The 16139-nt window shown below is 40.2% G+C and overlaps 1 protein-coding gene, 1 long non-coding RNA gene and 1 pseudogene across 2 annotated transcripts in view; all 3 read left to right on the forward strand.

The window, feature by feature from the left end:
* Positions 1 to 13960, forward strand: part of LOC140526501 (uncharacterized) — a 91451-nt gene extending 77491 nt beyond the window's left edge. Inside the window, exon 3 of the long non-coding RNA XR_011974402.1 lies at positions 13873 to 13960. This is a non-coding gene — a long non-coding RNA (uncharacterized lncRNA). The remainder of the gene's footprint in view (positions 1 to 13872) is intronic.
* On the forward strand, positions 1709 to 11479 carry LOC140530410 (WD repeat-containing protein 82 pseudogene; annotated as a pseudogene).
* On the forward strand, positions 13958 to 15659 carry HTR1E (5-hydroxytryptamine receptor 1E). The gene has a single exon (XM_072642760.1). The coding sequence runs from the start codon at positions 14058 to 14060 to the stop codon at positions 15153 to 15155; it is 1098 nt and encodes a 365-aa protein (XP_072498861.1). The 5' UTR covers positions 13958 to 14057; the 3' UTR covers positions 15156 to 15659.
* Positions 15660 to 16139: the final 480 nt, after the last annotated feature.

A 16139-nucleotide genomic window follows, 5' to 3' on the forward strand; every position in this document is an offset into this window, starting at 1 on the left:
CCTGTCTCTCATCCCCCATAACCAATGAGCTCCCAAGGCCTGTTGATTTCACCTCCACAACATTTCTCAAATATGACCCCTACTCTCATCTGACTCTGCCACATCCCAGTGCAAGCCCTCATTTCCTTCATGTCTGGCCTTTTGCAATAGCTTACTAGTGGGTCAGCTTGCCTCAAGATTTTCCCATCACAATCCATTTTCCATAAAACCACCAAAGTGATTTTTCTAAACTTCAGCTGCAGCCGTGTTTTATGTTTACTTAATAAACTCCAGTAGCTTCCTCTAACCTCCAGGATCAAATACAAAATGTTCTGTTTGATGCTGAAAACCAAACAGAGCCTTTATAACCTAGCCTCTTCCTACATTTCCAGTCTTCTTATACCTTACTCCTAGTTACGTACTCTTTCATCCAGTAATACTTACCTCTTACCTGCTCCACAAACAAGATACTCCATCTATTAGTTCCAGGCAATTTTTCTGGTTGTTTCTTATACCCATAATGTTCTCCCTCTTCATCACTGCCTAAAGGCTTCCAAAGCTTCCATTAACTCTCAACTAAAATCCCTTCTTTTACAGGAAGCTTTTTCTAACTGCTCTTAATTCTAGTGCCTTTCCTCTGTCAATAATTTCTTATTTATACTGTATATAGCTTGGTTTGCCTTTATTTATTTGCATGTTTTCTCCCTCATTTGATTGTAAACTCTTTAAGAACAAGAACTGTCTTTTGTCTCTTTTTGTATCCCCAGAGCTTAACACAATGCCTGGCATGTAGTAGATGTTTAATAAATATTTATTAATTGATTGATATTCAAAAATATTTGTTGAATAATGTCCTACCCACTATCTAGAACACATAGTACTCACTACGTACTTCAAATAAACAACAAATAATTTCAGTGCTTTGCAATGCCTCGTTAAGTAAGAGGGACCAAAAGAAGGGAATCATAAGAGTTGAAGGAGACAGAATGTCATGACACTGAGTAGAAGACAAAAAAGAGCCAGCGGTAGTGCCATATATCATCTGTAAATCCCCAATCTGGAGTAGATTGAGGTTTATGGATTGAATGAGTTTGGGAATTCTGAACTCTAATAGGGCTAAAACCAGTTTAGCATTCACAATAAGTCTGGCACCAAGAAGATGAGTCCCTCGGATCAGTGGCTCAGCCACCAGGCTGCCCAAGGAGGGTTGAACTGACCCAGGTCAGAAATAAAGCAGATCAAACCTTACATGACAATCAACAGACAGACATATAGAGGCATAAAGAGAAACACAAAGTATGTAGTAACAGACTTTTGTAAAGCAACATCTCTGTCTTGTGACTTTTATAAAATGTGTGTCACATTTGCACAGCTATAGGTATAGAAAGATGGAGTTAGACCTCACTTGGTATTGACCCCATGGCTTCAGATAAAATTAAACCAAAAATCAGAGCTAGCCTACTGGTTCTTTCCTACTATTATATACATTTCCTCTTACCAACTGCTCTATCCATTAAACCTTCTGACAATTCTTGTGCATGCACATCTATGAGGCAGACATAGCCCACATGGATCTGGCTCCGCAGAGACAGCTGACAAGGATAACATTGTCTTTACCCTGTTTCAGAATCAGAAGAGGAGTCAGATTCTGGAAAACAGTTGCAGCTGAATACGAGATGAATTTGCATGTATGAATCTAGATAGAATAGTTCCACTAAAGTATTCTAGCATGGGTCACGCCAAGATTGAGGTAGATGGGCAAGACAGGAATTCTGGAGCACATGAGGATTTGGGGGATGTTAGTATGTATCAGTAGGCACCCCAGCATACACAAAGAGCATAGGTTCTTTGATCTGCTTTTCTAAAAGAAAAGGCAACTTTTGAGGGGTTAACAATCATTTTAGTCAAGCACAGGTATCAGAGAAAATCAAAATTTCAGAGAAATCAAAAATCAACAGGCAGTGCTTTACCAGAGAGAAAAGCACCAACATCTGGGTTTTAAAAGTCAGGAGGCTGCTGAGCAGCTTCCCAGAGTCTCATCTGGCACACAAACCTTCTTCCAAAAACTGAGCCCCAAAGTAAAACCTCACCCTCAGACTATTTATACACTTTTCTGAGCCAGAAAGCATGACCCTCTGACCCAGTGCCTCAATAGAAAAAACAAAAGGTACTTGGGACCCTCCTACAAAACAACTTCCCTAATCAAGCTTCCCTCAATAGGTAGGCCCATCAATAGTTGGGGAAGATCTTCTTTAATCACATTCAAATAGAGTTATTATACTTCTTGATTATACTAAAAGAAAAACAGCAAAAGATCCTACTTTGCTTACCCTCCCACAGTAACATAAAGGTATGTGTGAAATTCAGGATTAAAAAGCTTCCCTAATGACTGACTACATCCTAGAAGATTATTCTCCTACATTCTTTAGAGGTATCTAAGTATATTTTTTTTTTAAAAAAAAGAGAATACCATATGGGACAGTGGAGAAAGCACTGACCTAGAACAGGTGCCTGGGATACATAGACTTCTAAGGGTATCTGTGCTTAGATTTCAGAGAGTTTGTGAACTCGAATGGGAAAAAAAAATAAATCTTTTTAAATTAATTTTTGGTTTGCTTTGTAATCTTCTATTTTTATGTTATCTATTTAAAATTCTGTGAAGGGGTCCATGGACTTCTCCAGACAGTCCATCACACACACACACACACACACACACACACACACACACACACACACACACACACACACAAATGGCCCAAAATCCCTGCTCTTGAGTAATAGAACAAGGATTAAAATCATGCCTCTAATACTTACTACGTGTGTGTACTTAGACAAGTCACTTGACCTCCATAGGCCTCAACTTACTCATCTGTTAAAAAGTTCCAAATCTATGATCCCATGGTCTTTCACTTATTAATATCCCCACAGGACTAATTACTAGTATACCAAACTACCTTACCCAGTGCTTACTATAGTCCTTTGCACACCTAGTAGGTGCTTAATATAGTTAGTGAATTTATTATTTCATTTCCCCCAACTCTTAAGAATACCAGCTAAAGAACTAAGTCCTTTATGAAATCCCTCAATATTAATCTCATCTGGTGCCAGCTAACCCATTCCTTATAGCTATCCTTACACAAGTGTATTTGAATCTCAGTATAGTTGTCAATGGCTATATTTACCGTGTATTGTTTAGCTTATAAGGTAATCATACTCATCTGATTGTATTCTTGGACTTTATCATGCTAATCTCGGAATCTTATCATCCTACAAGATCCCATCACTTGTGAAACTCATACCTCTTATTCCTGGAGCCCCTCTTTCCTTCTTATTGGAGAGGGTGGACAGTGGACAGTGGAGAACTCTTTTCTGGTCCTTCACTTAAGGAAGGTACCCAGGGCAACCATTCAGCATTTCCCATCAGGCTTCATTCCTCTGAACTTTACCATTATGTTCCCACACCAGGTAACCTCCTCTCTCCCATTCTAGCTTCTTTTTATGTGCTGTCTTCCCCCATTAAATTGTGAACTCTTTGAAGGCACGTATTGTCTTCTATCTTTCTTTGTACTTTACATAGGTAGATAGGCAGATAGATAGATAGATAGATAGATAGATAGATAGATAGATAGATAGATAGATAGATAGATAGATATAAACACAAATAATACTTTGTGTTGGACAATGTCACTCTGTCTTTTAATTATCAATTCCTTGAGGATAAAAGCTGTAGGATGAATTCTTTGTGATCGTAGCCCACAGGAGCTAAGTGTAACTTTCTGCAGAAGCACTCAATAAATGTTGCTGGTTCGCTGATCAATGAAGCCTTGGCTTTCAGTCTTGTCTCATGGAAGTGCTGTTAACATAAATACCAGTTTCCCAGTGAACTTATTTTGAAAGGGTAACTGTTTTTAGGATTAGAAGTGCTGTTTTTTCACATTTAATGAATTGCCTGAGAACAATTTACCATAAACCTCAAATGTGCTTTTCATTTTTCTCTCTACCCAAAGAAAGGCACAATAGGCTATGTAAAATGTCAAGAATAATTAGATTCATTGTATAATTCTCCTATGACACTAATGTACCCTTAGAACTGAACATTTGCTGTAAAGGTTTAAATTTGGTTTGAAGGCAGCATATTAAAAATAATGTGTATTTTACCTAATGTGTTGTCCCTAGGTATTTTTTAAAATCATGTTAGAGCCAGAGGGTTAGAACCTTAGAGATTATTTAGTCCATTCTCTTCATTTTCTAGATCTGGTAACGAAGGTCAAAGGACTGAAATAACTTGTCCATGGTCACATGAAAAAAGTAGAGTTGTCATGTAATGCAAATATTAAAATATGCTTTCAAGTGTAAAGAAGACCTAGTTGAAATGACCTACCTCTTAGTACCTAGCTTCCATGACTACCCCTCCATTGATATATTTAGGAACCTCCTAATTGCCCAATTCAATGGGTTTTTTTCAATCCTCACCTTGTCTGATCCTTTCTAAGCATTTGACAAATACTGACTACTCCTTCCTTTTTGATATTCTCTCCTCCCTTTGCTTCTGTAACATAGCTCTCTCTTGCCCCTCCCCAACTTCTTACTCTCCTTGTTGGATCCATTATCTCCTTCTTCCTCATATGTGTGTTTGATCTAAAGATTCTGTTCTCTATCCTCTTCCCTCTCTCTCTACAGTATCGACTTTGGCAATCTCATCTACTCCCAAGAAGGATACCATCTATCCATGTAGATGGCTCAGAAATTTTTATTCCAAATTGAGTCTCCCTTGAGCTCAAGTCCTAGAGATTCAAATGTCCATAGGATATGTCCATGTAGAGATACCATCAACACACCAAACTCAATATGTTCAAGACCATCACTTTCTGCAGCTTAAAATCTTGGAATTATTTTTTCCTATATATACCCATATTTATAGTTGCCAATCCTCTCAATTTTCCCTTTGCAATTTCTCTCACATCTCCTTCTCCTTTCTACTCCCACCGTCACCCCCCCTAGTTCAAGTCCTCATTACTCTTAGATTATTGTGTAAATATAAATATAAAATTCATATATTATATTAAAAATGGTCTCCCCAATCCAACTTTCACACAGCTGGCAAAGTAAGCTCAATGAACAAAGATCTGATCACAATTACTCCCATGCTCAAAAACCTTCAGTTTTTTGTCATTGCCAACTGAGTAAAATATATGCTCCTTAACTTGAGATTTGAGAACCTCAGCAATCTAGTCGCAACCTATCTTTCCATTCTTATTTTATGCTACTGTCATTGAAACATGCTAAACTGAAGCCAAACTAGACTACTAGGTGTTCCCTAAAAGTGTCCTAATCCTTCCCTACCATCGTGCATTTACAGATCATGTTCACCCTGTTTGGAAGAGAGTTGCCTCCATGTTTACCTACTGAAATCTTTCCCTCAGCAAGTTTCGCTGATAAAGGTTTCATTTCTAAGATATATATGAAACTGATTCAAATTTAAAAGAATAAGAGCCATTCCCCAATTTATTCTCTGATCATTCCCTATGATCAGAGAATATGAACAAGCAGTCTTCAGAAGAAGAAACCTAAGCTATCATCAACCATATGAAAAACTTCTCCAAATCACTAATAATTAGGGAAATGAAAATTAAATAAACTCTGGGATTCTACCTTATACCCATTATCTTGGCAAAATTAACCAAAAAACAACTCAAAAATGACAAATGCTGGAGAAACTGTGGGTAAATAGGTATATTAAGGCTCCATTACAGAACTGTGAACTTGTCTAGCCAATTTGGGAAGCAGTTTAGAACTATGTTCCAAAATTTACTATATTATACATACTCTTTGACCTAATAGTCAAAGTTGACACTAATAGTTCTATACGACAAAGAAATCAAAGAAAGAGGAAAAGGACCCATATGTACACAACTATTTATAGCAGCTCTTTTTTGGAGGCAAAGAAATGGAAACTAAGGGGATGCTGATTATTTGGGGAATGACTGAACAAATTATGGTATATGAATGTGATGAAATACTATGGTGCTGTACAATTTTAGAAAAACCTGGGAAGAGTTGCATCAACCGATGCAGAGTGAAGTGAGCACAACCAGAACAACTTAAACAACAACAAAAGTATTATAAGGCAACCAACTTTGAAAAACTTAAGAACTCTGATGAAGGTAATGATAATCATGATTCCAAAAGACTCATAAGGAAAGATGCTTCTTACCCTCTGATAGAGAGGTGTTGGATTCAGAAAGCATACATTGAGATGAATATTTTTTGGACATGACCAACACAAGCATTTGTTCTGCTTAACTATCTGTTAAAATGGTTCTGTTCTCCTTTCTTTTTCAATGGGGAGGGGAGGGTGGTAGGAAGAGAAAGTGGATTTTCATTAACTTTTTAAAAATTAAGTGTAAAAAAAGAAATCCTTTTCTTCCTTAAAGTTCTAGTCCAGTGTTACTTTGTCCATGAAAACTTCTCTATCTCTATACCTGGAAGTGAGTCATCCCTTTTCACATCTCTTGTGCAATTTGGATAAAAGTTGTATGTATCTTACTCCCTGTATTAGATCATTATCTTCTTGAGGGAAGAGGATCTTATCATCCTCAATTCCTAGGACATAGTAAGCATTTGGTAAATGCTTAGGGAGTTGAATTATTCAAATTTAATGTGCTAAGACATTAATTCAAGTAGAAAAATTGAGTCATACGTCCTTAATGTCTAATTTGGTAATGATCTGAGAATTTTACTTGTAAGAATAAATATCCATTTAGGAGGAAATTTTCCTCTACCAATAACTTTCTCTGTAATTTCTAGTCTTTGAGAATTGTGTGGGGGCGGAGCCAAGATGGCGGAGTAGAAAGACGCACATACACATAGCTCCGAACCCACAACACATAGAACGGCTACAGGGAAGTAACTCACGGCGAATTCTGCACCCAGAGGCCACGGAACATTGGAGCGAGGGAGATTTCTGTTCTGGAGAGACCTGCAAACCTCTCATGGGGGGTCCTTCGCGCTGCGGACTGGGCACCGGGACTGGGAGCTGAGTGCAGCCCTGCCGCGGCTGCGGCACCGAAAGGTACAGATCCGAGCAGGCTTCAGGGACAGGATCTCCAACGGCCACGCGGGTCCCTCCACCCACAGAGGGACCTGCAAACCTCTTGCAAAAGGTCCGTCGCGCTGCAGACGCGGAGCCCAGCCCAGACCTGCCGCGGCTGCAGCACCAAGAGGTACAGATCCTAGCAGGCTTCAGGGACAGGATCTCCAGTGGCGGCGCGGGCCCCTCCACCCACAGGTGACGGGGGTCGGTGGGGGAGTCTCTTTGGCAGGTCGAGAGGGGAGTGGGGTGCCCCCATAACTCAGGCCCCCCCCCCAGGAGGTAGAAGCTGAGAGGCGGCTGCAGACAGGGGCTCCCCAAGGGGGCAGGAGCCTGGATCCATTGTGGAAGGTCTGTGCATAAACCCCCTGAAGGAACTGAGCCTGAGAGGCAGCCCTGCCCCGACCTCAGCACCTGATCTTAATCTCACACTGAATAGCAGCCCTGCCCCCACCAAAAGCCCTAAGGCTGGAAGCAGCATTTGAATCTCAGACCCTAAACGCTGGCTGGGAGGATCAGGAGGCGTGGTGGGTGTGAGGAGAATATTCAGAGGTCAAGTCACTGGCTGGGAAAATGCCCAGAAAAGGGAAAAGAAATAAGACTATAGAAAGTTACTTTCTTGGTGAACAGGCATTTCCTCCCTTCCTTTCTGATAAGGAAGAACAATGCTTACCATCAGGCAAAGACACAGAAATCAAGGCTTCTGTGTCCCAGCCCACCCAATGGGCTCAGGCCATGGAAGAGCTCAAAAAGAATTTTGAAAATCAAGTTAGAGAGGTAGAGGAAAAGCTGGGAAGAGAAATGAGAGACATGAAGTCAAAGCATGAACAGCAGATCAGCTCCCTGCTAAAGAAGACCCAAAAAAATGTTGAAGAAAATAACACCTTGAAAACTAGCCTAACTCAATTGGCAAAAGAGGTTCAAAAAGCCAATGAAGAGAAGAATGCTTTCAAAAGCAGAATTAGCCAAATGGAAAAGGAGATTCAAAAGCTCACTGAAGAAAATAGTTCTTTCAAAATTAGAATGGCACAGATGGAGGCTAATGACTTTATGAGAAAGCAAGAAATTACAGAACAAAACCAGAAGAATGGAAAAATGGAAGATAATGTGAAATATCTCATTGGAAAAACAACTGACCTGGAAAATAGATCCAGGAGAGACAATTTAAAAATTATGGGACTACCTGAAAGCCATGATCAAAAGAAGAGCCTAGACATCATCTTTCATGAAATTATCAAGGAAAACTGCCCTGAGATTCTAGAACCAGAGGGCAAAATAAATATTCAAGGAATCCACAGAACACTGCCTGAAAGAGATCCAAAAAGAGAAACTCCTAGGAACATTGTGGCCAAATTCCAGAGTTCCCAGGTCAAGGAGAAAATATTGCAAGCAGCTAGAAAGAAACAATTCAAGTATTGTGGAAATACAATCAGGATAACACAAGATCTAGCAGCCTCTACATTAAGGGATCGAAGGGCATGGAATAGGATATTCCAGAAGTCAAAGGAACTAGGACTAAAACCAAGAATCACCTACCCAGCAAAACTGAGTATAATACTTCAGGGGAAAAATTGGTCTTTCAATGAAATAGAGGATTTTCAAGCATTCTTGATGAAAAGACCAGAGCTGAAAAGAAAATTTGACTTTCAAACACAAGAATGAAGAGAACCATGAAAAGGTGAACAGCAAAGAGAAGTCATAAGGGACTTACTAAAGTTGAACTGTTTACATTCCTACATGGAAAGACAATATTTGTAACTCTTGAAACATTTCAGTATCTGGGTACTGGGTGGGATTACACACACACACATGCACACACGCACACATACATAGAGACAGAGTGCACAGAGTGAATTGAAGAGGATGGGATCATAACTTAAAAAAAAAAATGAAATCAAGCAGTGAGAGAGAAATATATTGGGAGGAGAAAGGGAGAAATTGAATGGGGCAAATTATCTCTCATAAAAGAGGCAAGCAAAAGACTCATTAGTGGAGGGATAAAGAGGGGAGGTGAGAGAAAAACATGAAGTTTACTCTCATCACATTCCACTAAAGGAAAGAATAAAATGCACACTCATTTTGGTATGAAAACCTATCTCACAATACAGGAAAGTGGGGGATAAGGGGACAAGCAGGGTGGGGGGGATGATAGAAGGGAGGGAAGGGGAGGAGAGTACAATTCGACGTCAACACTCATGGGGAGGGATAGGATCAAAAGAGAATAGAAGTAATGGGGGACAGGATAGGATGGAGGGAAATATAGTTAGTCCTATACAACGCAACTATTATGGAAGTCATTTGCAAAACTACACAGATTTGGCCTATATTGAATTGCTTGCCTTCCAAAGGGAAGGGGTAGAGAGGGAGGGAGGTAAAGAAGTTGGAACTCAAAGTGTTAGGATCAACTGTCAAGTAACGTTCTTGCCACTAGGAAATAAGAAATACAGGTAAAGGGGTATATAAAGCTATCTGGCCCTACAGGACAAAAGAGAAGATGGAGACAAGGGCAGAGAGGGATGACAGAAGAGAGAGCAGATTGGTCATAGGGGCAATTAGAATGCTTGGTGTTTGGGGGCGAGGGGATAAAAGGGGAGAAAATTTGTAACCCAAAATTTTGTGAAAATGAATGTTAAAAGTTAAATAAATAAATTTAATTTTAAAAAAAAAGAGAGAGAATTGTGTAGATTACTGAGAAGTTGCCCAGAGTTGGATAGCAAATAGGGGTGAGAAATGGGACTTAGACCCAGATGTTTGGGGCCAAGCCTGATTCAAGCCCATGTGGTGCTTCAGGTTCAGAATAGGAAGGAAATAAGGCACTCATAGACTTGCTGAAAGGTAAGAAAAGGAGACGTCTCCCTGCCTTATTTCCATACAGAAACATAGAGTCATCAGGGTACGGTGTGGTGATTTGTAAAGCAACAGTATGTCCACCAAGTCCAAAAGGTCCAGACTCCACATGGATAGACCTCTGTTATGCCCTTATGTAACAATAAGTCATACCAAGGTCTAAACTTTAATCTTCTAAAACCATCAAATCTTAAGAACAGTTTCAATAATTTTTAGAGACAGCAACTAGCTCAGGTCAATCACTGAAGAGTCCTGGGAGATATTTCTCATACCATACTAAACCTCTTTATGCCAAGGCAGGATGTTCTAATTCTTCTACCTTTTTAGTAGTTTTAGGTCCATTACTCGACAACCTTAATATTAGAAATGAAGGAAGCCCAGTAACTGCAGTACTGGAGGAGAAAAAGAAAAACTAAATCAAAAAGATAGCCAAAGCAAAACAAACAAGCAGAAAAAGTAGCACTGTGAAGGAGTGATCAAATATGGCAGAGGAGGGGGAAACTAATCTATCTCATGTGGCGAGAGTATTTCTCCTAGCATGCTAGATCTTCCTGGCTTCAAAACCAGCTATCTGACCTGACTCAGCCCTGGCACCATAAGGCTGGCAGACGTTGTGCTGTAAAGTTTCCATGTGGCCAAGTTGTTCTGGGAGAACTCAGACAAGATCAACTGCTTCAATTTCATCCCCAATGGTGAGACCATCATCTCAAGAGCATTGACAACTGCTCTTGAGATTGTCCAGAGTGCAACCAGCAGTGGACCTAATCAGATACACACATGCAGCAAACGCTGTAACATACAGTTCTAACAAAATAGATGATACAATCCTCTACCTGTTCTTGCATGATAACAAATACATCTGGTACTTCCCTTAGAGACAACAGGAGTGTGGTAGCCTTGTCCATGTCACCAAGAAATGATACTTTTATCTCTGAATCCCTAGATAAAATCATCCAACTCTGGGATCTTCAGTCTCCTAACTGCCAGGGCTGAATGCATCTCCCAGGAAAGCCTGCTTATTCTTTTGACCCAGAAGAGTTACTTTTTGCTGCTGGAGTCAATTCTGAAGTGGTTAAACTTTATGATCATCACCCCTTTGATAAGGGGCCATATGCTACCTTCAAAATGCAGTATAATAGGAACTGTGAGTGGACAAGCTTAAAGTTCAGCAATGATGACAAACTCATCCTTACATCTACAATGGCAGTTTCATCTGCCTGATTTATGCATTTAAGGAAACGGTAATGCATACATCTGGGGATATAACAACAGTGAAGTCATCACATGGGAAACCTCCTTCACTCCAGATTCTCAGTTTATTATGATTGGCTCTGATGATGATAAGATTCATGTCTGGAATAGAAAAAGTGGCATAAAGGTGGCTATGTTGAATGGAAAACATATTGGTCCCATAAACAATTTGCAATTCAATCCCAAGTTCATGACCTTTGTCACTGCACATTGTAATATGGCATTCTGGCTGCCTACTATTGATGACTGATCATTTATCAGCAGCATCTGCATGTTGGAATGTAGCCAATAAGAAAAGGAAAGGAATTGAGTTTGGGGATTATATTGTTCTCCTGACCTGGAGCCTCCTTCTACCCAGTGTTTCTCATGTACGTCACTATACATCTTTAAAGAAAAAGACTCTTTTGCCACATTTCTTCAAAAGGACTCTTGGTGCTGCAGACCTGAAGTTGGATTCTGATTTTCTAGTTGTGACCTGTATCAAGCTCCTCCTGAGGGGTGAGCTGTGTCAGGCTCATGGGCATCAGTACAGACCCTTGGTATAACCTCTTCTTTTCAGTGTATAGGGAGCCTGTGAAATCTTGACTCCACAAGTCTTCTTTCCTGCACTGTGTCCCCATAAACACATGGAAATCTAGCTCTGGTTTTGAGGTAGTAGTGCAGATTTTCCTTTTCTCTCTGCATGTGTCATGACTGAATTTTCCTGGTAATGTTGTGGCTTTATTCCATAGCCATAATGTGTCTTCAGTGCAAAAGTTCAAAAACAATCAGTCCAGATGTCCAAGGTACAGAGGGAAGGACAGAGCTGTGTAAGGTCATGGTCAGCAAGGAATTCAAAGAACTCTGAAGACTCTTAGGGTGAGGGTGCCAGGTATAGACTCAGTTGTATGGCTAACTAAAACCTGGTTCAGTCTGTTTCTCATTGATGTGGGGAGTGTAGAGAGGCCAGGGAGATGTGAAGGGGTAATAGATCAAGTGCCTCCAGCAGTCAAGTCTTTACCAGAAGGGGGCTATCCCTGTGTAAGCAAATGGCAGTTGAATTGGAATACAGCCAGCTCTCTCTGATGATCTTTTGTGTGTACATATTCATAAGGGGGTGGAGGTAGGGGTGGGGAGCCTAATTTTTTTTTACTTTAGAAACCAATAACTATTTCACGTAGGCCAATATTGTGGAATGAGTCCAAATTGTTTACAATGATACTTTCTTCCCTCTACAATCCTTCCCCCACTCCTATCCCCTGTAATATTAATTAGAGAGTTAAAGATCTTCTCCACCCATTGATGGGTTTGCCCTTTAGGGGAAGTTTGAGTAGGGGAGACCCATACCTTTTGTTAATTTCTAATGATGCACTGGTTCTCTAGGGTTGTGATGCCCTCTGGCTCTGAAAAGTATATAAATACTCTGAGGTGAGTTTTTACTTTGGGGTTTACTCATTGGAAGTGTTTGTTTGGCCAAACTAGACTCTGGGCAGCCACTAAGGAGCACCCCACCTCAGCTTTGAAAATCCAGATGTTGGTGCTTCTCTCTCTGGTAACTATGTATGTATGGTCAGAAAGTTGGATCTGTCTGTTGATGTGTGATAGATGTATTGTTTATGGTTAGGCAGTTGGAAGCCCTGTCTGTTGCTTTTATTTCCCTGTATTTTCTCTGAAGTTCAGGGTGGTGACTTTTTCCCCTGAACTATGTGAAAGATATGTGTGCTTGATTAAAGTGATTGTTAACCCATCAAAAGTTGCTTTCCTTTTAGAAATGCAGATCTAAGAACCTGTACAGCAGGTCCTGCTGTGTATGATGGGGTCCTTGCTGTTACACCCCACCACAAAAAAAATAGTGGATACTCCTACCTCTTTCTCCAGACACCAAATCCACAAAGTTGATTCTAGACTTGTATTTTTGTTCCTGTTTAACCTTTTTATTTGACTTTTTTCCTTATTTTACATTTCAGCTCCATGTGTGTACCTTTGTTTTAAAACAAAAACCTACACATTGTAACTTCAGGCTTTAGTACCATAGTTTTATAACCTCTTGTTCTCACCTGATTCTTGGTGTTGTCAGTTCATTAGCTGGGACACAGGAGAAATGCTCTCACCTCTGAAATGGGGAACAGCTTGCTTTCCTGCCTGAGAGTGATGTTACAAGTGTTAGAAAGTCTCTCTCTCTTCCTTTTTTCCATTTCCTGGATAACAAGCGCAGTTTCTGCCTAGCCTGGAGACCACTGATTGGTGCTCTCAGGTGATCCCTGACCAGCTCATAAGAGTGACTATTACATGTTTTCCAAGCCTTTATAGTAGAATCTTCTCCCGTATTAATCCCTGTTGTACTCTAGCCCAGTTTGTCTTTATGTATGTGGTGTAGACAAAAATCACTCTGCATGATAATGTCTCAGAAAGTGTTATTCCCAAACCAGTGGTTTCAGTTTGTAAATAGCCTCTGTACTAATTATATTCTGCACACTTGAAAAAAAAAAAAACAACTCTGTTGCTCATTCCACTAAGTCTACAAATGTAGAAATAAAGATGGCATCTGCCTATAGAAAGAAGAAAGGGAATATTATCTGAAAATTATTAAATAGAGTTGTTTATGATTACTCAGAAAGTAAAAGAAAAAATGTTATGAAATAATTATGTTTATTTGAAAATGCCATCATGATGTTTCCTATCCATTTATTAAGCCAACAAATTTCTATTTTGTTTCTTTCCCCCAGGAAATCTATTCAGGAAAAACTTTGGGTCCCTTCTCATAATCAGCGAAAATGGCATATAAAGGAAAATGTGTGAAGAAAACCTAGAACCTCTTTATGGCTCAGATGTATTGAAGCCTGAATGATCAGATAGAAGAGAGAACTTTCATATTTCTTGTAGTAGATCCTAGGATAAGGAGGATTAAAAAATGAATTTCACAAACTGTACGACAGAAGCCAGTGTGGCCATCAAATCCAAATCAGTAACAGAGAAGATGCTTATTTCTTTGACTTTGGTGGTAATCACTACTATGACTACCCTCCTGAACTCAGCAGTAATTATTGCCATCTGTACCACCAAGAAGCTCCATCAGCCTGCAAACTACTTAATCTGTTCTCTGGCTGTGACGGATCTCCTGGTTGCCATTCTCGTCATGCCCTTGAGCATCACATATATTGTTATGGACTCCTGGACCCTGGGTTACTTTATCTGTGAGGTTTGGCTGAGTGTAGACATGACCTGTTGCACCTGTTCAATCCTCCATCTCTGTGTGATTGCCTTGGATAGGTACTGGGCTATCACCAATGCTATTGAATATGCCAGGAAAAGAACTGCAAAGAGGGCTGGAATGATGATACTCACTGTGTGGACCATCTCAGTTTTCATTTCCATGCCTCCTCTGTTCTGGAGGAGCCACCGTCTTCTTAGTCCTCCACCTAGCCAATGCACCATCCAGCATGACCATGTGATCTATACCATTTACTCCACACTTGGGGCATTTTACATCCCCTTGACTTTGATCCTGATTCTCTATTATAGGATCTACCATGCTGCCAAAAGTCTTTACCAGAAGCGTGGCTCCAGCCGCCATTTGAGCAACAGAAGCACCGACAGCCAGAACTCTTTTGCAAGCTGCAAGCTGACCCAGACCTTCTGTGTGTCTGACTTCTCCACTTCTGACCCAACCACAGAATTTGATAAAATCAACACCTCAGTCAGGATACCTCCTTTTGACAATGACCTGGATCAGACTGGAGACCGCCAACAGATCTCCAGTACCAGGGAACGAAAGGCTGCTCGCATTCTGGGACTGATACTAGGGGCATTCATTTTGTCCTGGCTGCCATTTTTCATCAAGGAGCTCATTGTTGGCCTGAGTATTTATACTGTATCATCTGAAGTGGCTGACTTTTTGACATGGCTTGGTTATGTGAACTCTCTTATCAACCCTCTACTGTACACAAGTTTTAATGAGGATTTTAAGTTAGCCTTTAAAAGGCTTGTCAGGTGCCGGGAACATTCCTAGAAGGGTAGAAAACCAAGGGTCTTTGGCCAACCTTGTGAAATGCACAAAGGGCATTAAACTGGTGTGCTCTTACAGATGGCTGATTCAAGACAGTTTGTTGTTTGTGGAAGTGGGGATAAGAATGCAACAGGATATTATTTGTGGTCTTTTGGTCTTCTTTTTGGGGGTTCTGACATTCAGTAAGCTGTTTTCTACCTCCAGTGTTATGTATGTTATATATCAAGTCAGCTTTCTGACACCAAAATGAAAACCTTCACAGAAGTAACCAAATGGAAAATAATGTAATATTTATTTTAGCAGTCCCAACTACTCTTGTGATCAGTAAATGAGAAAAGAAAATTCCTCTTGTTCATAGGCATTTTTTTTTTGGTGGATTCTTTTGTCTGTATATGGCTAAACTAATGTCTATTTGCCCTTGAGTGGTATAAAACTTGATCTTATGTGTCTGTGTGCATACAGATTCAAGCAGAAACTGTGTGGTTGTACATAAAGCATAGAGAGCAATCACTGTCCTGTTAACCCTTGCTTGCATTCCCCGCGCTGAAAGCATTCACCATGGCACGATGACATAACACATCTACTGCAAAAGCAAGAAGCTTTATTCCCCATGGACCACAATAAAATAAACCAACTCAAGTTTCAAAAAGAACCCAGAATGCCCTGGGAATTTTGTTCAAGTTGCTTATTGTGAGTATAATATATAAACAAGAGACACAAGAGAAAAATGTCTTCTATTTGGTACACTTGCTTCAGGGGATGTTTCTGTTTCTGGGGCTTAACGGGGAGAGGTAAAGATTGAGGACTTTATAGCTGGAAGGGACAGATCTTAGAGATCCAGTCCAACTCTCTTAATCTGTGAATGAGGAAACAGAGGTTCCGAAAAGTTAAGTGATTTACTAAAGGTCACAAAATTAGCATCTGTTGGGGATCAACTGGTGCAATTAGGAGGCTTCACAGAAGAGAGGATGTCTGGTCTTTGATGTA

This window comes from Notamacropus eugenii, chromosome 2 (assembly GCF_028372415.1).
Source record: "Notamacropus eugenii isolate mMacEug1 chromosome 2, mMacEug1.pri_v2, whole genome shotgun sequence".
Taxonomy (NCBI): domain Eukaryota; kingdom Metazoa; phylum Chordata; class Mammalia; order Diprotodontia; family Macropodidae; genus Notamacropus; species Notamacropus eugenii.

Excerpts from the sequence above, each read along its gene's own strand:
- HTR1E (XM_072642760.1), top strand. The coding sequence starts at position 14,058 with ATGAATTTCACAAACTGTACGACAGAAGCCAGTGTGGCCATCAAATCC.